Raw genomic sequence first — 25,805 nt, 5'->3', positions numbered from 1 at the left:
GTTTGAATTTAGTAAGAATGATAATTGAACAGTAAAGCATGGGTGAATATTTTTTTAGGGAAACAAAAAGCAAAAGTTCGGTTATATTTATGAATTAGGGAAAGAAATGGAGAGGAGAGGAAAGAAATAAAGAAAGGATGTCTGAACAAAGTGTCTCAAAAATCAGCCATGTGACGTCATAAAAATGAGGGAGATGAGAGAAGTGGGAAAGAAAAACCTTTAAAAAGGGATGGATAATCACACATTTTTATGACGTCATAAGGCTAATTTTTGAGACAATTTGTCCAGTTACGAAAAAAAATCAAATTTCTGTCCAAAAGCTCATACTCCGGCATGAGATCATATATTTGCCTTACCAAAATTTGTATATTGTATCTGCATTTTTAGTAGCGAAGCTACTATATTAGTGTAGAATTCCAAATGTCCGTCAGTCTGACCGTCCGTCCATAATAGACAAAGTGGGAGAATGTGATTTTCTTGGTTCTTATTCAAGATACATGGCTGAAACTTTTTGTTAACATTCCCATCATTAAGGAGTATAATCAACTAAAAAACATTCATGACGGTCGGACTGCTTTTTTGCAGGTTTTTGGCTATTTTGATATTTTTCACTTTTTTCCCCATATCTTTGATGTATTTGCTACGATTTTCATATTTTTAGTAGATAATAGTATAAAAATTCAATTTCCCATTTTTTTTGTGTTTCGCTACTTATGGATGTCGTCATCCTTGTTTTGTATTATGCAGTAACAATAGGCTTGCCTTCTCATCTTAACTAGGATTGGTCATAAAGTGTCCAATTTAAACTTCAAATAAAGTCCTAAATATCTAAATATTTTATTTGCCATTCTTATTTTTAAAAAATTTTGGTGTTATACCTGACAAACTCTGCAATATTTAGGTGACAAAGGGGGGAGACCACAACCCCAATTTCAATTTTAAGGGAAGTGTTGACACCACCCTTCTGTACACTCATGCATGGGATGCTATCTCATGCTGTATCACAAATAGAATCAAGTTTTTCTTCATTTTTTTTAATTTTAGATTTTTTGAATGAACACTATGCATTCAAAGTGTCATAAAGCCAACATCTCTTATCTATCACATTCAATATTATCTTGCTTAACTATCAAATCCAAATCAATCTTTATTTTAGACATTTCTTTTCAAATGTTGAAAATCTTATGAAAACTCAAAATTTTCCTCTAATCTTCCAATTTTACTTCTATAGAAGACCCTTGTATTTTTGTATTTGTATTTTTTAGGATTTCTATTAATATTTTTTAATAAATTATATTTATCAAAAAAAATAGAACTATTTTTTAATAAAATACAATATTGGTAAGGGTAAAAAAAGTTTATGGGAATGTCAAGAGATTTTAATGATCAATTTGTATTCAATTTACGTTGGGGAAAAGCAAGCTTTTTAAAAGTTTTTGTTTCAAAAATTAAACTCAGCAGTAGGCAATAAAGACCTCTTACCAGGGAAATAATGGACAGGGGGAATGAAAAAAAAATCAATATTAGAAAAATTAAATATTATATTCTTAAAAACGATTGTATAATAAGAATTTAAAAATCAATGTTTTTTTAAAAATACTCATTTTTCAATAAAGGAAAATTTTTTTTGTAGAAATTCTTATGTCGGTATTGCAATCTAAAACCTCAGCCATCCCCCAAGAGTGGATAAATTTGAGAGTGGTTAATTGGAAAAAAAATGTCATATTTTTTTTACAAGTTCTCTAATACCTGAGATTTCTGTTTCTTATCTAACAGACACATCAATAACCAAGATGGGATTTATTTCAACATGCAAATATTAATTTCATCAAATAATTTTATAGTTGTACTTTACATTGCATTGTAAAAGATTATTCATTTTTGTCAAATAAAAAGAACATTTTTTTAAATTTAAGTTTTAGTATCGGGCATTTCTATTTATTTCTAATTACTCACTGTTTAATAGCATAATCTTTTAACTTATTTATTTTAGATTTCTATAAATTAACATCTATTCTTCATCTATTCTTTGTCATTTCCAACATATACATATTTAGAGCGCAATTTTAGTTTTTAAAAATAAATATTTGTTAGGGGGGGGGGCATATTTAGGAGCAATTTCACTTGGAATGGAGATGACACCCTCCCCCCAACTAGTTGTAAACCTTCCCAGGATCTATTGTAAAGGAGAACCATAACGGTTTAGCTGTGAGCAAGATCCTTTGAAACAGACAGAAACACATCCTGTTACATTTATATAAGAATTGCATAATAAATCAACAGACATATGCAAAAGGCTTGAAGAGTAGCTGAGCTTCTCAGTAAATCCTTCAGGGTTCAAAAGTTGGAATAATGTTAATATTATCCTGGTCAGGGAAAGTTCAAAGTTTAGAAAACTGGAAAGTGCATTTCATTATTCACAAATATTAAAACAACAATGCTTTTTATTTACTTGATTACCTAATCTCTGATTCTGTTAAAATATCAACATTTTGTCTCAATAAAATTTCTAGTTTATGCATTTTGATGAGTTTTAATAAAGTCTTCTTCTCTGATTGAAAGACAATAGTAGAAACAGCGTATAGTGTCCAATAAAAAATGACGTCATACAATACAAATAACCAATGATAGGTCAGTATACATTGTAATTGACTAATGGTAAATTGTATACTTGCCTATCATTGGTCATTTGTATTGTATGACGTCATTTTTATTGGACACTATACGCTATTTCAAATAATAATTAAAAAGAGTTTTAGGATGAATTAACCAAATAACAATAACATTTAGTATGGACCCTTTTACATACATTTGTAACAAGACATGACATATTTAATCTATTTTCAGAGGTACTCTGATCAAGGACTGTGCCGCCGCAGGCCCCACTGTCTGTAACACTGAGTATATTTCCGAGTGCGAAACTACTCAACATGAACATCAGGTAAATATTATTTTTCAGTATGGCTTCAAAACTAATTAATATCCGCTGGATTAGAACAGGTTCATATTTAATTATCATGTATAGCATTTTATTACAGACAATTTTTCCAAATATTAATTAAAAATCATGACATAAATACCAATTTGGTTTTAATTTTCTAATTTAATATCCGCGGAAAGCTGTTATAATACGATGCAATAAATAACTATTACTGAATCTTCCTTCTATCTTAATTAGAGGTGATATAATGTCTATGACATTTTAACCAACTAAAGAACTATTTTCTGGTGAGACATTCTTATAATATATCAGGCACCAACAATTAGAATTTTATGAAGATTTAGGTTATTGGCATTATTTTTTGTTTTGTTTAATATAATACAAATAATTTATAGTTTTTCAGGGAAAAAAGTTATTTAAGCCCTCTTGAGATATTTGATTATATTCAGTGGTGGTCTATAGAAGACATTATGCAAATAATTTGAATATATAATAATTTATTCCAATTACCCATAAAATTAAACCAGTAGGAGCTTTGCAAGCAGAGGATGTTACTAGTTCAATATGCAAAATTCATTGAGATATTCCCTTTTATTGTGAAAAAACCTTACTCTTTCCACTTAAATTTAATTATTAGAAAAAATTTTACTTTATTTGTAAATGTTTTGTGATTTTGGAGTAAAAGGCTTCATAGTAATAGCAACCTTTTTTCCTGTACCCCCCCCCCCCCTTCCAACTATTATTTTTAGTCTATTTAACTTTTTGGATATTTCTTATTTCTGATGATATCCTCAAGTTTCATATATGTGCTGTAAGGCTATGTAGATTAAAGCTTTTAACGGGAGGCCAATAAACATGAAAAAAGGGGGGGGGGGGTAGCTTTAATTACAAAAATGAACTTTTGTAAAACATCATCAGTCTGCACACAGTATAATTTTGTTACAGCCTATACGTTTGTTATGGGAAAAAAAGACTTTAGAATAGAGAACTAGTTGTCCTTAGCTTTATAATCAATTTGTCAAAAAATTGAGTATTAGCAAATACTCTCCTAGAGGACTCTATGCGTACTTGAGGTGGGAGAACATTGAACTTTCAATTTTTTGGGACGGGGTATTCTTTTCTAGGGGCGATTATGAAATAGTTATAAACCTTCACTTGACCTACACTGTAAAAGCGAGATCTCTCAGTACAGATAGACAGACATACTCATGCTACTTTTTGGATAAACCCGGCCCCTTGTTAAGGCTTAAATCTTCTTCAAAATATAATTCAAGAAGAGAAAAGTATAGTATCAAATCTAAATAAATTTACAATATTAAAAATCTTAACTTTAAAAAAAAAACAAATCATAGAGATTCTAGGGAAATAAAAGACTTAATCTATTATAAAACTCTATCATGTAAAGATTAGTGTGGTAGTAATGTGACTTTATGATTGCATGATCTAAAATCTTGGTAAGATCTAACTAACACACAACTTTTATTGGATTTCCTTTTATACAGTTTACTTCCATAGGATGCAAAAGATTAAAATCAGATTTCACTTTATTGTAGTTTGCTATTCTTTCTGCATATATATTTGGTTATCTAAACTCTAAATGTCAATAAACGTGTAATAACCTGCTGATTGGACTTGCTGATTGGACTTAAACTGGAGTGGCTTTTGGCTATTTTTGATAGTTTTAAAGTCTTTTTGTGGACTTTAGAATCATAATTCTCTTGTCAAAATAAGTACAGTAAATCTTAAAGAATCTGTAAAAACTTTACCTTTTTGTTATTAAGAAATGATTTGGAAAAAGAACACTTTTTAACCATGGAATGTTTCATCCTTGTTTTGTTTTACCTTGTCGCTCATTCATTTTTATGCACAGCCACCTAACAATATTTTTTTGGCGAAGCATCATAATTATTGCACTTGACTCCAATTAAGAATTTTGCCTTGGTTTTCTTCCTCAATGTAAGTGCACTGCTTAATCCTAGTATAAAAAGTATCATGAGATTTTTGTCTGAAGCTTAAGATCTTAATATCTACTACACTAATTGGGTTCTCTATTTTAGGTAAGCTTCGCATAGGTCTTGTGAAAGTTTTAGACAATTTTATTTTAAGATTTAGTTCTTGGGATGGTTTTGTTATATTTTTCTAACATGCCCTTTCTGAATACAGAGCCCCTAGGTGCTAGGGGCACATCCGCTAGTTTTATTAAATGTAATATTACTATTCCTTTTTTGTTGGCTTAGACTTCGGCCCCTCGATTTTTCTTAACCGGGTACAACTGTCTAAAATAGCATTTGATAAAATTTTACACCCCCAAACTGAAGAACACTGATTCAAATCAATATTTGAGGTTGATAAATCTTCCTATTTTCCATTAATTAATCAAAAGAAGAAAATCTTTCCAATCTTTTTACTAGATTCAATAAATCAACCATCCATCCGATCTTTTCCCCCCAATTTTCCTCAAATCTTAAATCTTTAGGGCGCACCCAGATGTAAATCTACAGAAAACACGTAAAACCAATTAAAACAGTAAATTAACATCATTTTACTGGTACAAGAAATATTTGCCCTGAAGCAAGTTTCAACAAATTCAAGACGCATATTTTGCTTAGTGCAGAGTTTTAATTTGACAGGCCTGTCTCTGTCCAAATTGACTTTTGATGGACTTTCTTGCACTTGTTTTGGAGAATAATTCAATATGGTTTGGCATTTTAATTACTTTTAGAGCTATTTCATTTAATTTGAAGTTTTTACAAAAGTTAAATTTTTCCACAAGAAATTATACATTTACAAAACTGGTTTTTACACGCATTAAAATAGTGTGATTTTTCTAGTGAATATCTAATAGTTTGAGAATGGAATTGTTACATATCTCAAATTGGTTTATGTTTGTTTCGTCTATTAGGTTTTAGTCTTTTTTTGTCACTTTAAATTCTTTGCTTAGACTAGGTAATTATTTTTTTAAAAATCTGTCTATTAATATTAAATGGTTAATTACACACATAATGTAAATGCTTTTCATTTCCTCCTTTAATGTTATGAACATTTGTAGTCTGATTTTATTATCAAAAAGGATGTCACTTATTGCTGAACCGTTGTAATGTACACTGTATTTTTTGTTTAGGTTGAAGATGATGTAGCTGAATGTAGAACAGAAATTGAACAGAAGTGTAATGAGGTTGTCAATGGATACACTACCAGTCAGGTAGCTTAATATACATAAATCAAAGTTCTTTAACTTCTTAAACTTCAAATAAAATGAAACAAAATATCTTTCAATGTTAACTTATAATACATCTGATGTAATTAATGTTTAGGAATGCTCCAACTGGCCCATTGAAAGATGTGACGTGTCCAAGAAGTCAGTGACCAAATACACCCCCCAAACTGCCTGTAACAAGGTTCCTGTCGAGATTTGTGGACCAAGCTCCTGCCCTCTGGTTGCTGGTCCTGAGGAGTGCTTTGAGAAGACCAAGACCATCACCTCTGAAAAGCCTGAGGAGGAATGTAGCTTGGAGCCAAGAGTTGAGTGCAAGCATGTCACTAAGCTTGTTCCCCAGCTGAAGCCAAGAGAAAACTGTGTTGATGTTCCAAAAGAGGTGTGTACTCGCTCCCAGACCAACCCCAGAAAGGTTAAAAAGCCTGTTATCAAGAAATGGTGTTATACACCTTCTCCCGAATCTGGACTTGAACCATTGGACAATTATAACGGAGCTGATTCTAACCGTGAACCTGCAGTTGCTGAAGTGTGCCCTAGACACTGTGAAGATTCCATCGCCAGAGGCATTTGTGATCCCAGATGTGAGCAGTATGCTAATCTCTGTGGCCGTTGCACACCAACAACAACAACTCCACCTGCTTGTCCCCTGAGCTGCAGACCTGGATTCCAACGTAACAACCAGTGCCAGCCTGAGTGTGATATTCCTGAGTGTGGATATGATCCTGACTGTAATGCCCCTCCTCCTCCAATATACAACCCCCCTCCACCACCACCTCCACCAAGGCCCACACCTGCTCCTACTACAACAACAAACACACCCCCAGCGTGTCCACTGTCCTGCAGACCCGGCTTCCAGACTAATGGCAGATGTGAGGTGCAATGTCATATTCCTGAGTGCAACTACGATCCTGATTGCTATGCGCCACCACCACAACCAGATAACTCCTATCTGCCCCCAGAAGAAGATGACCTGCCTGGCTATGGAAGCGCAAGATCATCCCCGTCCAACCTTACTCCACCAAGAAGAGGATCCAGGCAGTTTATTCCTAACTTTGAATCTTCTGGAGTTTCAGCAGGAACGGAATTTTTAACCAATTAAAAGATTCCAAATTAATACATACAAATTTGAAATTGTTAACCATAAATACGTATACAAAGTGAATCTAAGTGTTTAGCAGAGCTATGCTTAATATTGAAATTACCATCTTCAGTTACCATAATCAAAATCAAAATATTTTATTAAAATAAATTACACAATCATTATTAGGCATAGCTCTTAAACTAACGTTACCATTTCAAAGCCGTGAATGCAAACGTAACTAACAATCAAAATGTATTTATATACTGTATGTATTGTTATGTAAGTATGCATGAGTTGGGTATATACTCATCTTAATAACTTTTAAAATGTGTTAAAAATTTCTCTTTAGGCAAGGCTAATAAACCTTCATTATCAGAACGCGCCAGGCCTGAGAGCAGTCCAAAATTCAACAACTGGGACTTTTTCCTGAAATCTGGTCTTATCCAAAGAAGAGGATAGACTTTGCATTTTTTGTACATAATATAGTCTGTATCTGCATAACATTATCAAAACAATAATCTGATGCTTTAAATCCAGAAAATCTCCATGGAATCAGTCAAAATCTTGATGTTACATTAACCCTAACACAAATGTTACTACTAGTCGGGACCTGCTTAAATTCATTCGTACCCTTTTGTTATGAAAGGAATTTATACATATATACTCTGATCTTTAGAACATGCATGTTTCCTATACTTCAAATTATAAATCCTAGTTAGTATATGTTATACTACAATCCTATATCCTCTTCTCCTCCTATCCTATAATCCTAACCTAATCCTGTATCCTTAATACAAATCCTACAAATATAATCCTTAATTGATCCTAGCATGCATAACTAACCTGTATTACCTATAAGGGCATTTTTGTACACACTGCCAATCCTGCTTAATGTATTATATTGCTTTAAATAAATCATTTTAACTTTGTTGTTGTTGTTTTTTATTTTCATTATTGATATTTATTTTTTATAATTCCTTTATAGAATGTACTCAAATTTACCTATCGTGTTTGAAAGAAAAACATTTAAGTAAAACAAATAAAATTTCTGCAAGGATTAAAACATACATTAGTAGCGAAGCACAAAAAATCATGGATTGACAACAGAGAGTGAATTACCAAGCAAATGTTCAGTAGCCATAAAAAAAGAGAAAAAATGACAAGTATGTGTGCAAGATAAGATATTAAGATAAATGTAAAATCACGAAACCTTCATCAAAATATTAATGTTTATTGTCTCATGATAGACGGACTGACTGACCCAGTAAGTTGTTTATTAGATGCTCTTTATAAAGGGAAACTTTCATATAAGAAATCGACAATTTTTCTTCAAAAGAAGCAGAGAAAATCAAAAATAGATAATTGTCCTTTCATTTACAAACACAAATCTAATTTTCATACTTTTACCTACAAAAAAATTGGAATATCGGACACAATGAATTAAGAGTTTTCAAAGATTTGGAAAGGGGGTGTAAACTAAAATTTTTCTTGGGGGGAAAAACCCCTTTACCCCGAACTTCCTTGGGGTCTTTAATCAAACAGATGAGAGATGGGCATAAAAATATCCTTACGCTATCCCAAGGCTTAAATCTTAAAATGAATACCTTAAACCATCCCGAGACATAGGTAAAGCTTTCCTAAAACAGAAAACTCAATCGATTCAGTACATATTGAAATCTTTAGCTCAGGCAAAATAATGGTTCTTTTTATGTATAATACGTTGCTCCATAAAAGAATCTGCCATTAAGCATAAATTATACAAGAACCATCTTAAATTTAAAAATCAAATAGCTGAAAACCATCCCAAGGCCTATTGATAGGGTCTTTTGGTTTCGAAATTTTGCCCCTAGAGGCAGTAAAGTGAAGGGAGCCATTGTCGTCGACCTTCCACTTTCAATTTTAGTTTTTAAAGAAAAAAATCTGGGGATTGACAGATAGTTTGTCTATCTCAAAGAAAGTAAAATTCCTGCTAAAACTGATCGCAGTCGCACAATATTTTTAATTGCTAATTTGTTTGTTTTGAATTTGTATTATTGTCTGCTAGCAGACAACTTTTGAATTGTTAAATCTGTTGCGCGGCATTTACACTCCCATTCCAAATAGAACAGAGCTGTCAACCTGTTTTTAAAATTTTGCAATTTATATTTCTAACTTATTCTAAATTAAAAGTTCACAATTTGATATGTAATTACTTTGTAATACGTTAAATATGGTGCTTGATTTGAATTTTTTAATATTTTTACAATAATATAGTAAATAATTAAAAATTAAAATTTGAATTTTTAAAAGTTGTTGTCTCTGTATCTACCTCCCCGCCAATTCTGTGCCATCGATGGTTTGTTGTAGTTGTGTGTATGTGATTGTGTTGAAAATTCTTTAAAATTATAAATTAATCTATTTTTATCTATGATTTGACACATTTAATGCATTTTACTAGTGATTTATTTTTAATGAGAACTTTTATATCGGTTAGAACGTACCTATTTTTAGACAAATAGTTTTGTTTTAAATACCGGTGAATTTATTTTGTTTCAACATAAGTATATAAATCTGAATGAATCTAAACGCTCTGGTTAGTTATATAACGGACTCACCTATATAGTTTTTATTAAATGTAAGTGAAAGCACCGCGCTTTAAGCAAGCACTTCTACTGTACTATAAAATTTGAGTCAATACAAATCATTTTGCATCTCTAGAGTCACTTTACATCAAATAATCACAGTATGTTAAAGAACATATTTTTCCTAATCCTATTGTAACTTCTGAACATTTGAAATGTTTAGGATCAGCTGTTATATCAGCTGTACACAGAGTACAGCCAGTAATAGTAGGATATAACATGGTTGCCATGCAATTTGGAAACTTTTTCCCCTTGAAAAATAATATTCATTAAAATTTTGGAAATACATTTTTTTGTATTGGTAGCTTCTAAAGAACAAATTAAAACTTTAAATATGGCTGTGAAAATCTGCATTTGAGCATAAGATATCTAGCTATACTACGTGCGGTAGTGGTTAGTACCGTCTTACCCGTAATTTGTGCCTTCCTTCTTAGCTCAAAGCAATGGATTGGTTTCTACTATAGGCTTGCTTATCTCAGTTATGCTTGGGTCCAACTAGGACATTGTTTTTACTCATTGAGCCTTAACGTTTTTCAAAATTGTCTAATTAATTAAGAACAAGCTAAATTTTTTTCAGGGGATTACCAGTTTTTGGCGGCAACAGCAGTTTTGCAGCCATTTCTTAACAATTTCATATTGTATGATATTAGAGCAACTGCCATTTTAAATTTTAGCATTCTACTCCTGTATTACAGTCTTAAAACACATACCTTAAAGAAGATAATAATGACCCCATTTTTATAAAAAGTAACAGACAGTTGGTTCTAGTGATCAGAATGAAAAGAAATTGCTAGGGTATGTTTAAAAATGTATTTTCTTTTAAATACTTTCTAAAAAATGAGTATAAAAGCTCAATTTTAAAATTATCAGACTTTAAAATTCATATACTTTAGTCGTCAATTTTGAGGTATTTTATTTATATAGCAGTTATTTTCAGAATTAATATAATTAAATAAACTAGTTTTCTCTATCTTTAGCTATAATTTAATTTCAACAATCGTTTTATTACATGTAAAAAATCACTCTAAACTTTGGGGAAATATATCGACAAAATGTGGCGACCCTGAAATTTAATGGTAATATTTGTGACACACCAGAAATCCAATTAGTTTTGATTTACCGCGTTGTGATTCTGTGAAAGATGTTTGAAATAACATTTTAATATTTAAAAAATGACTTATACATGTTCTAAGAGTGAACGAATCATTAAAAAGTATCTGAAATTTTTGTTTTTGCAAGGTAATTAGCTTTGTGCGTATTTTGCTTTAATCCTAAAAAATGCTGTTATGATCCCTTGTTATGCTTTTAAGTTCAACTTACCCTTTTGGTCCTGATTTTCAAATAAATAAATACATGTATATTTTCAGATATATTTAATAAAAACTACCAAATGGTTTTCATGGAGTTCATTGTCTTGTTGGTGGAATAAAAATCAATCCTAAACAAACTATGGGTAATAGGAAACAGGATATTTTGAAACGGATGAAAATAGTTTACATGGGAGAAGGGCTGAATTCAATCAACGACTTGCCACCAAAGTTGCGAAAAAGGAAGTTAATCAGTGAATTAAGCAGGCAAATTTATGTGTGATTATACTTTATTTTTCTGAAAATGCATGATAATTATCAATCATTAATGGGTTTTCCCTATCAATGTACCTAACACCACGGTTTTATCCTTTTTATCCTTTAAATATATCTCCTCCCAGCTCAAAGTAAAATCATTTATGATTTAGGTACAAGGTATAACCAACAAATGAAATGAATCTTAAATAATATTTGGGGGGAAATGGAGAGGTCGTCAAATTTATTGCGCCTGACTGTCAAAGTAATGATCTTCAAATAGTATTTATATTCTCACACATGTACATTAAGTAATAGTGTGTCCCCAATGCCTTCTCGGTCATCAAAAGCCAGAAAAACACCCGAACCGAAGAAAGCTGCTTCTCTGAAAACAGCATCACCGAAAACTGTCTCACTAAAAGCAGCGTCGCCGAAAACTGCCTCACTAAAAGCAGCGTCACCTCCAGCTGTAAAGCCGAACAAAAAGGGTAAATCTGGAAAGGCTGAAGCAAAACCAAAGTTTGAAACCCTGCTGAAAAATCTACCTCTCACAGAACGAAGACTGCTACAAGCAAGAAATGGGGTAAGATTGTATATCATTTCTTAATATTAAAATCTTTTTCCATTTACTTAGTCGCCATAAAAGGCAAAACAGTTGTACATTTTAAGAAGTTCAAATTAGATATATTGATAAAATGTAACGTACGATAAGAAAAATATTTTAATATTTTAGATCCCCTTAAAACTGACTGAAGATAGTCCCGAGCTTCCAGTGGATTACTCCTCTGTTACTGGGTATTGTGCAAAACAGCTCAGTGATTTTACAGATGTAAACGAAGGAGAAAAGAAAATAATGAAAATGTGGAATGAATATATTATTGGCCATATGGGCAGAGGCTTTTCTCATCTGGCCAGACTGCTCGAAGGGTTTGTAAGAGACAAGGGGCGTGAAATTGTAGCAGAGAGTTTATACAGGTATATTGTATATGTATTTCTAGCATGTCAACGAAACATTATAGGTCTAGGATTATATTTTTTGTACCATATATGGGACTGAAAGCACAGTTGATACTGTTTTTGTATTTTAAAAGACAATTAATCATTGATCAGAAATTGAAATAAAATAAATGGAAAGCACGACTCGAAAACAAAACTTTGACTAATAAGATTTGCATGCGATATTGTGTTTGATGTCTTTTAAACTATACTTTATTTCTTTTTATTTGGAATTTTTAACTGCACGTTAATGCTAGGATATTGTTTAAGACTTATTTTCTCTTCTTTTGCTAGTTTGAACTCAAGCTTGACGAATTCTACCTTTTCTATATATGATAATGTAATATAACCTACTTTTTTGTTAGAAATGCCCTGTTAATGATATCAAGCTTTCAACACAGTGGGGTTCTTGATGCCATTGATTGTCTAACAGCAAAATCTCAACTACAGGTTTTTAAAATCATCTTTCATCTCCAATAAAGAAATCCTTTGCACTAAATGAACATAATGATCTTCAAGCGTAAAAAGAAATATAGTTTTTATAGCGACATAATTTTACAGTGCCTCTTTGAATAAAGCTATGTGTTGTTTAAGAATTAAATCATACTGAAATATTGTGTTTTTAAACATTGTCGTATTAAAAAGCTATCATGCCTGAAATTATTCTCTTCAAGTTCTTGCAATATATTATTTTTAGATCCACGTGGCTGAATATATGAAGAAACAAGATCACATATCACTTACTACTTTAACTCCAAATCTACCAGAAAGTAGCAACGGAGTGGGAACCTCCAAATTTTACGGGACTTCAATCCAACAAACACCTCCAAACTTTCGTCGTAGCCTTGATGATCATCTTCCTTGTCGGCGGGACCTATCGCCAGCAATGGTGGCCTCGCGAACTTTAAGCGTTGACGAGGATGTCGGGCCAAGAATATCACGCAAAGGGCGGCCACGAATTAATTCAAAAGGCGGCGGCAGTTCGCCAGGGAGAGGATCACCTGTCAGAGGCAGCGGCGGTCCTGGTAACATTCAGTCAAGTCAGAATCAGACAGAGTCACGGTCTGGTCTAAATGAGGTGGCGGCGAACTCGCCGGGCTTGGCGGGAGCTTACAGAAGAACGGTCATAGTGAGCAAGAGAGGATCGGTCATACGAAAGAATTTATGGCAAGGTGGTCAAGCAGACAGGTAAATAAACAACCTTTATTTCGACTTGTAGTCTATAATGCAAAGACCTTCAATATTTTATTATTTACTTCTTCATGTTTTACCTATTGTATGTTCAGTGTTCGAAAAAATTTTCCTTCAAAACTCCTATAACAAATTTAATTTTTCATAATAACTTTCCTTTAATGTAATATGCTTTAGATATGTAAGAAAAGCTTAGTGGGTGTTTTCCTGTATTTATATTTTTTTGTACTGAATAGAATTAAATATGTAATTTTGATGAATAATAAGAAATAGAAAAGATTATTTGCTTTTCAGAGTAAATCCTTTGTTAAAAAGATTAACTGTTACATAAATAGATCTTAAGACAGATCACAATTTTTTTTCCATTTTTTTTATTCAAGTATGAAGTTATGTTAAAAATTAACTTTAGGTAAGCAAGTGCCAATGATTAGGCTATAGTTAAAAATATTAATTCTTCGTGAAATACCTAAACAATTTTACAAATCCTTTTTTAAGCGAAGCTTTGCTATATTTGGGGTCAGTCTGTAAGAATAGCTCTTATTGTTAATTTAGACATGATTGAATTGTCCCTACGATCTTAAACTCGTCTGATCTGTTAGGCGTCGTTGTTATGAATGTTGTCACCCTTGTTTATATAAATTCTGACGTTCTCTTTGTTTTAGATTAAACGTATCCGCTCCAGCTGTCCCAGACAGTGTAAACAGGAGCGTTGAAGCTAGAAACAACAGGTTGTCTGCAAGGCGGCAGAGCTCACAAAACTCCACTGAAATGCTCACAAATAACATGTCCCGTATTCAGCCGCTAATAACTAATCCTGGTAAAGCGTACTGCAGTCATAATCAACAGTCTGAAGAACAGGTATATAATAGATATGGCATTAGGTAATGTAGCTACTAGATCAAATCAACTAGACTTTCCTTTTTTATACAAAAAAAAACACACCTTGTTGCAAACCGCTTTGTCCCGCAAAAACATTAATACAGTCCAGTACAGACACAAACACTAACATAGGGACGCATCCATACAGGGGCTCTGTAATTTCTTGACAAGGTAGATATTTTATCTAAGTCTGAATATTAATTATACATGATACTATGTTCCTAACTTATACTTTTTACTTTAATAACTCATTTTCTTACTTTTTATGCACTAATGGTTTCGCCCACATGCAATTTTTTAAGGGAGGGGGATCATTTATTTTATTATGGGTGATGTTTGAAACCCATACTGAATTTCTATAAAATTGAGGAAAGAACTTTTCCAGATCTTAGCAAACAAACTCATGCACTTGAACATACAACAAACTACTTAACTGTATGTGATGTTTCAGGATAGTCAAAGTTATAACAACAGTCTGAAAAGAAAGAAAGATTCTCCCTCAGATATTCAAGATTTCTTGGAAGCTTTCGATAAAAAAGTAAGTCTTACTTTCTTTTTACTTTATATAAAAAGCAAATCTTTAGTTTTATGACAATTTTTAGTGACCCCAGTTCTTTTGTCTTAAACTAGTTGTCTGGTTGGTGGTGGGATCAAATCTCGGCCAAAATTGCATCATAACAAAGACCGGAAATAAAAGCGTGGTGGACTCTTTTCGCTATTATTAGCACTAACGTTTGCCTTTGCCTACAGATATGTGCGACTTGATAGGTATAATGGACAGACAATACTTCTGTACAAAAGTCTTAAATTTCATTTCTGAATTAAAAGTAAAGGTGATTTATTTAATGCAAGGGTTTGAAACTGGGTAGACCGACTTTCCCCCTTTTTTTCACACCTATGTGAATCTCTGTTCATGCCACTTTTTCAAGATATTTTTCACTCAAACACTTATACATACATTTGCAGACAGTTGTTGATATTGAGGACCCCGAGGCAGAACTACCTGTATTTGTTGTTATTCCAAAGTCAAAACGACTTGCTCATTCTGAACAGGTTAATACAATTTTGTTTTACTAAATCTCTTTTTTTTAAAGGAATGATTTCATGTTTTACAATTTTAGTGCAATCACACTAAGTACCCCATTACGCACTAAGAACACTCTGAAAAGTACACAAAGTACCAGGATTTTCTAAGATTTTAAGCCTCAGACAAAAAAATCTTAATACTTTATAGTATGGGATTGTTTTTCCGATCTGCTTTACATAGAAAGAAATTATATATTTTCTATATCCGTATATCTATCTAATCAATATTATATTAAAAATTCTTTTCTAAGACTCAAAAACTAAAATTCATCATCTGAATATTTTTTTTAATTCCATTTAAGTTGACGTCTTCTCTTATTCCAAGGAAACTTAGGAAACCTTATTTATTTTAAGTAGCGTAGCTGCTTAATGAAAATTGATAGTCCGTCTACCGTATGTATTTTGAGAGAACTACTTTTATTATATCTATAATACAAAGTAGAACGATGTCTGTCTGTTCGTTTGTTTGTCTGTTTGTTTGTAGCGAAGGATCTCGCTAACCGCTGAACCGATCGGGTTCTCCTTTTCAGGGTAGCTTCTCATAGGTCCCGGGAAGGTTTATAACTATTTTTTGGGGGGGTGGGACACCCCCAACCCCCCCAAAATATAAAAATCCCCCCCCCAAAAAAAAAAATTTCTTTTTAAAACTAAAATTAAAATAGTGGGGTCGATCCACCCCCCCCCCCCCCCCCCAAAAAAAAAAAAATCCCCCCCCTAATTTTTTTAAATTTTTCTTTTAAATCTAAAATACGAAAAATTGGTTTGGTCAAACCTCTTGGGGCAAAGCCCCTAGAGGCTAGGGGCGAAGCCGCTAGTAGGTATATAATTCGTTAGAAAACCTAGAACTATTCCCCGCTTTCATCTATTTAATCCTTGTCTTTCTTCCTCTATTTCATTAAGGTTAGCTAAACCATTTGAAACATACTGAAGATAATTGTCCTTGTTTAGAAGATGGAGACACGAGTGATCAAAAGCACCAACTACAGAGAAAACCTATCACTATCTACTCAACAAGGTTTCAATTAATATTCTTAATTCCAAAGCTACTCTCTTAACTTATGTTAAGTGTACTATGGGGGAAATGTAAATAACTCTGAAATTTCGTGTAATGACTCCTTAAATCAATTAGAATCTAATAACAAATCATGTTGTCCATTGATTCTAAAAATGTAGTGATGAAAAGCAATAACTACAGTGACTATCATATTCATAGGGATGCATATTCTGCACAAGATGTATTCTTTTTCCCTGACTTCAAAAAATTAATATCTCCCCTCCCCCCTAGTTTTCCCCTAAGGATGGATTAAAAATGTTTTAGGTACTCTATTTTATTCACTTTTGTTACCCATTCCACATATATTTGTTTTTTTTTACAAATTTACTCTTTATTTTTTCATTTTTCCTCCCTCCCACATTTTTTTATCCCCCCCCCCCCCCCATCTTGAGCAGGGGATCCCGTGCAGAATATACACCCCTACGTGTGATGTCCTTGCTCATCTTTTATATGGAACCAAAAGGATGAATTGATTTACCTTAAGGGGGGGGGGGGTCGTAACGACTTTAGATAAAAACAATGAAAAGTGAGTTTTTACATCAAATTACACCAAAAAAGGCCTAAAAATTCCATTTCCGCAGGGTTTTCATACCTAACCTTAAAATAAAAATTTTTCAATTTTTTTTTCATTTAGATCTAGTATCTTTAGGACTAGGCTTATGTAAGATTCAATTGTCTAGCTCAATATTTAGACCATTTTGCTCACCGTTTAAGTTTAAATGTCATTACGCCCCCCCCCCCCCTTACATTAGCTTCACTTTCAAACCGTTCATGAAATTATGTTCTACACTGGAACAGTTCATAACTATCTATATGGACTTAATCGTCCTTGTTAAAAGCTAGGTTTTCTTACATTTATTATGTTTAGATGCAGATTCAGATTCTGATGACTGCCAGATAATCAAACATGTTTACTCCCCGCATAGAAGAGCTTCCAGAAGTAAGCAAAGCTAAATCAACCAGACAATTTTTTGGGGTCATTAAAACGGTCAAATGGACGTTCTTGCGTGGTTTTGAGTTGGTCAAATTTATTTGTCTGTAATTTTATATTTTTACAATAAGTACAGTACACACATCTTCTACCTACATATGATATTTATCTTCATTTCATAAAGTTGCTAAGTACTTGATGATATTATATTTACATTTTACAGTAACGTGGAATAGTATCGCATCGAATTATGGACAGCGGATAGTATAAATGAAAAATTATTAGATTAATTCCAATTTAAGTTTTTTGTTTGTTTAATCCTTTAAAATAGGTATTGTCCATAATTCGACACGATAAATGATTTTTCATTCTGGCTCAAACTAACTAATAAAAATAACTCTAACTATGAGTTATAAGAATTATAGAGACTAAAGAGTAGCTGTGCTACCAAAGAAAATGGGCCAATACATGTAATGGGTGAACATCAATGATCTTATTGTCTAAAAGATTTATTTATATACATTAAAATTTATTTTTATATTATGTTGTTAATATTGAGCTTCTGAAATATATTATTTAAGAAATACGATGTAATGGTGAGATTAAAAATGGTGATTTATTTTTTTGTATATGCATTCTACTGCACAAATTGTAATAAAATGTTTAGTTCTGAGCTTTTCAGGTTAGATACATCAATGAATAACCGTGTATTTAGAAAGTCCAATTATATATGTTAAAAATCGAGAGAAATTTAAGTTAAGCCATCCTAATACACAGTGAATCATTAATGTATCTACCTGTTTAATATAATTGTACAGTATATTTTTATGTTTTTATTATCAGTTAAGAAGTTTATTTTTGATAGATAAAAAAGAAAAATTAGTGGATTTTCTGAGCCATCAAAAATATTTAGTATGGATATTAGTATTATGAAATGTGAAGGATATTAAGATAAAGTATTCAATATTCATGCTGTATTGTATATCACGCTGATAAATAAAGCACAATTGTGGATATTTTTATACAAAGATCTTTATGATTTGAATTATTTGTTAAATCTATTTATTTTCATTAGATCTCCTACATAAATTAAAGTAAGAGCAAGTAAAGTAACTCAAACAACGCTCACATTTTTAAATGTTCATGAATTATGAATAAAAGAGGGAACAGGTTTGATTCATTTGTGGGGTGATTCATAACTTACATAATACATAGTACGTTATGGCAGGCTCGCTAAAAAGTGATCAAACCACGCTCTACTCCATTAACGCCAATGTACAAATATTGCAATATTTAGCTCAAATATTTGTGTACTTTGAATGTAGCATAATTATTTTTAGTACTATTTTCCAAAGATCACTCAAAATATTCCTAATATAACGCTTAAACAAAACTAATAGATTATTTCATATTTATAATGTTGTACACTAAATAAAATACATTTATATAGTTATTAGATAGATATGTAAACATATTAAACATTGTGAAAGATTATTTTTTATAAATTTTTCAGACATAAATGTAGTAAAGATTTTTTAAATTTAACAGGTTTAATAAAATATCTAGGGTTTTAACCCTTTTGCCATCTTTTAATCAAAATTAGTGATAAATTCTCTGCTTAAAAATGGCCGAAAACCTGACGAAGAAGCCTAAACGTGGAATTCTAAAACAGTCAACAAGTTTTGAACACCATGGGGATGAGGCAACGCCAAAGTAAGTTCCCTTTGTTTTTATTTAAAGTCGAGAGGGGGTGTACAATAGGAGATACATTTATTTACACTTAATTACCGAATAGCTAGGGGGGGGGGGGCAACTTTTATGTGGGGAATTAGAATCTTAATATTAAAAATTTATAGGGTAATTTCGGCCTTAACTAATCTGGATGTCCTTGCATTGAATACAAATTAATTTTTAATATAAATATATTTGCAGGTGCATGAAAGAACCCCATTTTGACGAATCAAATATTCTTGCTACATTACATCCAGCTGACAAGGTAAAACTTGAGTATGTTCTAAATTAGCGCATAAATTCTATGATTAGAGGATGTCTGTTTGCTTCTGTAAACGAAGCTTTCTTTTCACTTTGCTCAGTAAAGAACCTCTTTTTTATGTAAATATTGAAATAACATCCGTCACATACCTACAAAAGCACATAAAGCCGTATAGTTATACAAGATTTAGTAAAAAGATATACATCAAAATGAAAAATTATTATTTCCTAACTGTTCCTGTGTTATTTATGAATATAATCATTGTTGTCTTTGCTGCTTTCACATTATATTGTTGTTGATCCGCCCTAACCTCTAGTAGATGCCGAGGAATGTCAAGGAAATAGCCTAAAACCACCCAAGGATATTTATAAAGGATCTCTGTAAAGTTACGTACCACCAACCAGAACAGTATTTTAGCTTTAGACAATAAAATTTAGTACTTTATTATAGGACTAGCGGCTTCGCACATAGCCTCTAGGGGCTTTACCCCAAGAGGTATACTTACATCTTCTATTATCTACCCAGCGGAAAAAATACAAATGAAAACACAAATTTTCGAAAAAATAGCAAATTTGTAAAAAAAAAAAATTTTAATTGGTGGAAATTTTTTTTTATGGGGGGGGGTTTGGTGTGTCCCACCCCCCAAGAAAATAGCCTAAAACCACCACAGGACCACTAGGTATATTCCCTGAAGAGTAGAATCCGATCGGTTCAGTGGTTATCGAAATCTTAAGGGACGGACGGACAGACATCAAGCTATTTTGTATTATAGATAGCTATAATTCAGGATTATGGGTTTATGAAAATTGAGGAGCCTAAAACACCATATGAGGCATATGACAGTGAGGATGAAGTAGAGAAAGATGAACTTGATGCTAATCTACTAGCCGCCAGAATAGCAGCTGAGGGGCACAAAGGGCCCAGACCTAGAAGGTAATGGGGGGGGGGGGGGTGACACTTACGTAAACAGTGATTATAGGCTTTTTCTTTGGAGTGAGAGGATAGGTTTTTCACAACAAGTTTCCTTTTGGGATGTAGTTTCTCTATTCTAAAAAACATTTTGAATTTAGCCTCCAGGTTGTCTCTGGACAGGAATAATGAAAAAAAATTTTGGAAAGTCAAAGTTCATTTTATAAAACAAAATTTGCATCTTTTTGAATGCTATTTACATATTTGAAGATCAAAGATGCATACTTTGATTTGTAAGTTAAACTCTTACTCGTCAAAAAAAAATTGTTTATTTTTACCTTTTACCTTCTTTATATGATATTCACAAACTTAATATACTCTTTCCTGTTTGATATTTGATTATTATTATAGGCAGAATTGATTGCAATTTCTCTAAATTGTCACTAATCTCTGAAGGTAGTTCGCCACTTGTTTATATCTATCTATGTGTTTCAGAGCTAGTGAACCAAGTGGAGATGAAGAAGATTTAAAATTGCTTAGCCCAGAGGTATATTCCAATTTTTAGCTTTATAACTATAAAATTAGGCTGTATCAACGCGTTTAAATCTACTTGTACAGTACAAAAATAAAAAACCATAAAATGTCCTGATTGGTAATATTAAAATCACTGGATATTTGAATCTTTTATTTTATTTGAAGAAACATAAATATTTTAGAATTGTATAAAGATAGCATTTACTTATTCACAGGGTTGGAGTTGACACTAGATGGTAATTTGCACTGGTATCCAGGGGTGTATATTCTCCACAAGATTAATTTTTTTTCCCTGCTGCAAATTTGCAGAATATACACCCCTACTGGTATCCAAAGTTTAATAATTCTTAATCGTTGGGTAACAAATTGATGAATTTTGATAAGTTAGTTCAAAATTATTAAACCAAAAGAGTAGTTAAATTAACAAAAGTGGTTATTTTGCCGATAATCATTGTTGTTGTATATCAATTTATAGTTAAAAGTCTCATCCCTTCAGATCCCGGATTAATTCATCATATTTTGTCTTTCCATAGGAGAGAGATGCGCGGGCTAAATTTGAGCAGAAGCGCAAGGCGCATTACAATGAGTTCTACGCAGTCAAGATGGCCAGACAACTTATGAATGAGGGAGAGGACGATGAAGAGGTATTATTTTAAAAATTGTATGTCCAGCCATTGACAAACGCAAAAATAATAATCACCAAAGAATTTGTGTGTGTGTGTTACACCTTTTTCAGAGCACCCTTCTAAGTATTTCAAGTATTTTTGCGTAACTTAACAATTTTTCTTGGAATTTGATATTTTTTCGGCTAAAAGAATAGAAAATAACATCTTTTAAACTGTCTACAATCTATAAAAAATTATGTTATGTCTCTGTAAACGACAGTAATCGTTTTTCATTTCCAAAAGCCACAAGTTTTCATGAAAACTAATCGTGTTCTTTAATGTCTTTGTTTGATTAGCCATAGTTTCTTAGGGTTTGGACCTAAGACTCCTGGAGTATGTTGAGACACTTATGTATAGCCACCAGGGCCAGCTTAAGCTCCACGTTCAAGTATGACTTGACACGCTGTCTCATGAGAGCTCCTCGTTATTACCTCACCCTCGCCGTTACAGCAGTTACAATCCGGAAAGATGTCGATGTCATGTTTAATTGCAAACAGTAATTGGTTGTTGGATCCTTAAGCAAATTTTATATTTCACTCAACATGTATTCTGAGCCACAATTCAAGTTGATCCGCAATTTTCACTAAAGTTACTTCAAGATTAGGCCATGAAATGCCATGCATATGAAAATATATGTTGTGGTGTGGATGTATCATAAGATAAGAATTTGTTTAATCTAGGACTCCAAGAGCACTGATGACAAAGCCGACGTGTCTGGTACTCCCGAGGAAGTAGCTAATAACGAAGATGGTGGAGCTGAAACATCTCAACAACAAGATTCAGAGGAGCTTACCAAAACGACAGACCAACCTATGGAGCATTCTGGCCAGGAGTTGTGAACCACTGACCACACAAAATTTGTCACAAATCATCACAGCGCCGCAACCCAGTCAGTCAGAAGTGAATTAGTTTCACAATCATCTTGTCTTAATTTAATTACGCCAGTCATGTAAATCCGTAGGATTTTATACTTAGGTTTTAGAACAAAAAGTTTTTTTCAATAAGAGAGAGGTCATTTTCTAGTAAATCCCGTAAAGGTGTGTGTTATAAGGCCTAAAAATAGTAGTAGAACGATAAGGTGCTCTATATATTTGTATTTCCTATTGAATAGAACAATAGGGAAGAAATTTTTTTTTTTTTTTTTTGATAACCGTACCTGGAATATCTTGAAATTTCTATCAAACGCTTTGTTTGGCTCAAACTGACACAAATAAAAAAAATATAATTATAATAAATCAACCTGTAAAGAATGACTTCTTCCTTTGTTTAATGGTATAGATTGTTCTTAACCTTTACCTTGTACCTATAGAAAACATTATTATTATAATTATATTTTTTTTTAATTTTTGTCAGTTTGAGCCAAACAAAGCGTTTGATAAAAATTTCGTATTTTTTAAAGATATTCCAGGTACGGTTATCAAAAAGAAAAAAAAAATTTCCCTATTGTTCTATTCAATAGGGAATACAAATATATAGAGCACCTTATCGTTCTACTACTATTTTTAGGCCTTATAACACACACCTTTACGGGATTTACTAGAAAATGACCTCTCTCTTTGGTCAATTGGATGCATGAATAGATTGAGGAATATTAACATATGAATTAAGATTTTTCATGTATTTCATTGTTGACCATAATTATTATTGTCTACGGGTGTACATGACTTGGCGACATCTTCCAGAATACCTGACTGTTCTAGACAGACAATAGATACATCAAGCAGGTAGGGGACAATGGCCGATAAATTAAGATACCAAGATATCACCCTATTCTTCACGAGGGATACTTTCACACATAAATTTTAATTATTTGATCGGCTATTGTCCTTTTCCTACTTTAGAGAAGTCACGAAGATAAAGCTTTATAATACAGCCACCTTTCTGTTTTCAGTATAATCTAATAATAATTTAAATTCGTATTTGTTGAGAAAAAAATTATTAGATTGAAGTCATTATTGAGATCTAATTTGGTCAATTTATGTATTAGTAATAACTATGTCACTTAAAGCCTTCCCTACAAAGCAAAGGAATTCAAAAAGCATGAGATCCATCTTTTTGGGGGCAATTAACTGGCATTGTATGAACACAGGAACTAAGAGAATGTGTGATTTTTATCGATTTGAATTATTTTATTTGTATTTCAACAACAATTTAATTACTTTACGTACATTCTCTTTAAGTTAAAATTAGATCGATTAAAATTACTTTTTCAGTTCAAAAGTTTAAGATAAAATTCTAGCCCACCCCAATTTCCCTATATGATGCATAATTAGGTACTATTGAAACTTGTCATTTTATAACTGGTGATTATAGTTTTGGATCAAGACCAAATTATGAATTCATTTCTTTTTACAGCTGAAAATACGTTAGATCCTGATACTAAATGCGCGAAAACGTCCATTGCCATTAGCAATGGACGCTATTTGCCCTCTTTATTGTAAAGAAATACTTCTTATTTTGGTCGTGATCCAATTTTTGAATATTTTGAAAATCTATGCAATATTTGATTAGTCTAGCAATATACTATTTCTTAAAGATAATTGTGATTTTAATTTTATAAATGCAAGCAGCTTAGTTCTAATATTTGTTATAATATAGTCTAGATTAGTTTGTTATAATTCCCTTCGTAAAGGGCAAATGCAACCATCTCGTTATCAATGCGCAAATGGCACTTAAGAGTCCGAATTTCGTTATGAAACTTGGCATGTGTTTTAAAAACTTCATTAAATTTAACAAAAAGTTGGAAAAGTAACGGCTACCGGCTGAACGCTCAGCTGTTTGGCCGTTTTTGGCTATTTTCTCATAGAAATGTCAAAGGTCCTATCTAATCTACGAAATTCGGATTTTAAGTGCCATTTGCGCATTGATTGCGAGATGGTTGCATTAAAAACCCCCCTTTGTCTACAGACTTAACCGGGTTTCATTTATAGGTTCACCGGTTGTTGAATCAAACAATTTTTGGCATTTTAAAAATGATTTTCTATCCATACGATAAACCTCCACAATAACACGTGAATTTTCTTTAAATGGAATTTGAGTCGAAAGGCGCCACCAACCCCAACCCCCCCCCCCTTATTTTTTTCATAAAAAAAAAACACAATATGTATTTTATTAATCACTTAAATTAAGATTAGTACCCGTTATTAGTAACTTTTGATATCAAAATTGTTATTTGTGATACTCTCTTTATTATTACCAAAGTTTTATCATGTTTTTGTTTGTACTAAGTCTAGTATTGTATGTTAAATGTTTGTAATGGTTGAGCACAAAAGTCAACTAGGTAACTAATATATTTGCGAATAAAACACAGAAAATAAAACAGAAAAAATTAGTGTTTGCGATTAATAACCTTTAAAGGGGCCGGCATGACGCGATTTCTTGTTCCATTTTTTTTGTTAGGAGTCCTTGAGATTTCAATTATAAAGCTTTTGTGTTTTTAAATAAAATAAAATATTCAAGCATCCTAAACGATAAGATTTTTATTTTAGCGGTTCATGGCCTTTACAGGCATGTTTTTTCTTATTAAAGAAAAAAATGTACTTTTATAGGCCTATAATTGGTAAAATCGTGCAAATTGGCCTATTTTCGGTTTATGCCCGCCTCCTACTCCAAGCAAAAGTTTAAAATGATTTCTATAAAATCTCGTAAAATATTATTTATTGTCAGTTTTGTTATAACTATCGAGATTATTAATTAACCTGTTTTAGATTAATAACAACAAATGTGTTGGTTGAATGCAATAATAATAAACTTTATTATTAAAATGTTTCTTACTTAATATTATTTATTTCGCCAATTAGTCTTGCATCTTTTGATGTTGTAACCGAGGATATTTATATTTCGTAATTTTGAAATAACTTAACTTTAATATGAATTGATATATTTGGCAAGTGTGATGTTAAAAAGTGAACTTTACAGCAGGGGTGTATATTCTGAACAAGATTTAATTTCCCCTCCGCCCCCTTTATTTTTCAAGCAAGGAAGGAGTAAAATGGAAAATAATTTCAGAACTCTTTAATTTATTTATATTATCCCCGAACCCACACATTATTCTAGTTTTTTCACCAAGGAGGGGAGAAAAATGGGAAAAAAATCATTTCTCTTAGATTCCCTCCCCCCCCCCCCCCCCCCCCAACATATTTTTT

The 25,805-nt window shown here is 32.2% G+C and overlaps 3 protein-coding genes across 27 annotated transcripts in view; all 3 read left to right on the top strand.

Annotated features, from left to right (window-relative positions):
- LOC145331599 (uncharacterized) overlaps window positions 1-8,168 on the top strand; it is a 68,943-nt gene extending 60,775 nt beyond the window's left edge. For both annotated transcript variants that reach the window (XM_080176352.1, XM_080176363.1), the window contains 3 exons: window positions 2,848-2,941; window positions 6,063-6,143; window positions 6,256-8,168. In XM_080176352.1, the coding sequence (XP_080032478.1) occupies window positions 2,848-2,941; window positions 6,063-6,143; window positions 6,256-7,257 (1,177 nt within the window). In that variant the 3' untranslated portion in view covers window positions 7,258-8,168. The remainder of the gene's footprint in view (window positions 1-2,847; window positions 2,942-6,062; window positions 6,144-6,255) is intronic.
- Window positions 8,169-11,225: 3,057 nt separating this feature from the next.
- On the top strand, window positions 11,226-19,079 carry LOC145331584 (uncharacterized). Of its 3 annotated transcripts, XR_013883796.1 has the most exons (11): window positions 11,226-11,434; window positions 11,735-12,005; window positions 12,156-12,397; window positions 12,784-12,868; window positions 13,116-13,606; window positions 14,272-14,467; window positions 14,940-15,026; window positions 15,455-15,541; window positions 16,523-16,589; window positions 17,497-18,241; window positions 18,378-19,079. XR_013883796.1 is itself a non-coding variant. In XM_080176331.1 (10 exons), exons 1-10 carry the CDS (start codon window positions 11,310-11,312, stop codon window positions 17,580-17,582), a joined length of 1,737 nt encoding a protein of 578 aa, XP_080032457.1. In that variant the 5' UTR covers window positions 11,226-11,309; the 3' UTR covers window positions 17,583-19,079. The 3 variants fall into 3 exon arrangements, 2 of the variants coding, with proteins under 2 accessions (XP_080032457.1, XP_080032466.1); XM_080176331.1 differs by having other exon boundaries at window positions 17,497-19,079; XM_080176340.1 differs by having other exon boundaries at window positions 11,232-11,434; window positions 17,503-19,079.
- A 53-nt stretch (window positions 19,080-19,132) lies between these two features.
- Window positions 19,133-25,424, top strand: LOC145331634 (protein phosphatase inhibitor 2-like). 22 transcript variants are annotated; one of them, XM_080176544.1, is made up of 9 exons: window positions 19,133-19,272; window positions 19,492-19,555; window positions 20,340-20,485; window positions 20,957-21,008; window positions 21,529-21,639; window positions 22,341-22,604; window positions 23,343-23,384; window positions 23,515-24,310; window positions 24,535-24,715. In XM_080176544.1, the coding sequence occupies exons 1-6, from the start codon at window positions 19,184-19,186 to the stop codon at window positions 22,497-22,499; spliced, it is 621 nt and encodes a 206-aa protein (XP_080032670.1). In that variant the 5' UTR covers window positions 19,133-19,183; the 3' UTR covers window positions 22,500-22,604; window positions 23,343-23,384; window positions 23,515-24,310; window positions 24,535-24,715. The 22 variants fall into 22 exon arrangements, with proteins under 22 accessions (XP_080032670.1, XP_080032653.1, XP_080032679.1 ...); XM_080176527.1 differs by having other exon boundaries at window positions 23,502-24,310; XM_080176553.1 differs by having other exon boundaries at window positions 22,341-22,609.
- Window positions 25,425-25,805: the final 381 nt, after the last annotated feature.

This window comes from Acartia tonsa, chromosome 1 (assembly GCF_053477335.1).
Source record: "Acartia tonsa isolate MP-2025a chromosome 1, ASM5347733v1, whole genome shotgun sequence".
Classification (NCBI taxonomy): domain Eukaryota; kingdom Metazoa; phylum Arthropoda; class Copepoda; order Calanoida; family Acartiidae; genus Acartia; species Acartia tonsa.
The sequence above is the reverse complement of the archived record's forward strand: the minus strand, read 5'-3'. Positions and strand labels throughout refer to the sequence as shown.

What these genes read in the sequence shown, in the direction of transcription:
- LOC145331584 (XM_080176331.1), top strand. Translation starts at nt 11,310, where the DNA reads ATGGGTAATAGGAAACAGGATATTTTGAAACGGATGAAAATAGTTTAC. An exon ending in CAGCAAAATCTCAACTACAG is followed by an intron (nt 12,869 to 13,115) that starts GTTTTTAAAATC and finishes TATTATTTTTAG; the next exon opens with ATCCACGTGGCTGAATATAT. An exon ending in GACTTGCTCATTCTGAACAG is followed by an intron (nt 15,542 to 16,522) that starts GTTAATACAATT and finishes GTCCTTGTTTAG; the next exon opens with AAGATGGAGACACGAGTGAT.
- LOC145331634 (XM_080176451.1), top strand. Translation starts at nt 19,184, where the DNA reads ATGGCCGAAAACCTGACGAAGAAGCCTAAACGTGGAATTCTAAAACAG. An exon ending in GGGGATGAGGCAACGCCAAA is followed by an intron (nt 19,273 to 19,491) that starts GTAAGTTCCCTT and finishes ATATATTTGCAG; the next exon opens with GTGCATGAAAGAACCCCATT. An exon ending in AGGGAGAGGACGATGAAGAG is followed by an intron (nt 21,640 to 22,340) that starts GTATTATTTTAA and finishes TGTTTAATCTAG; the next exon opens with GACTCCAAGAGCACTGATGA.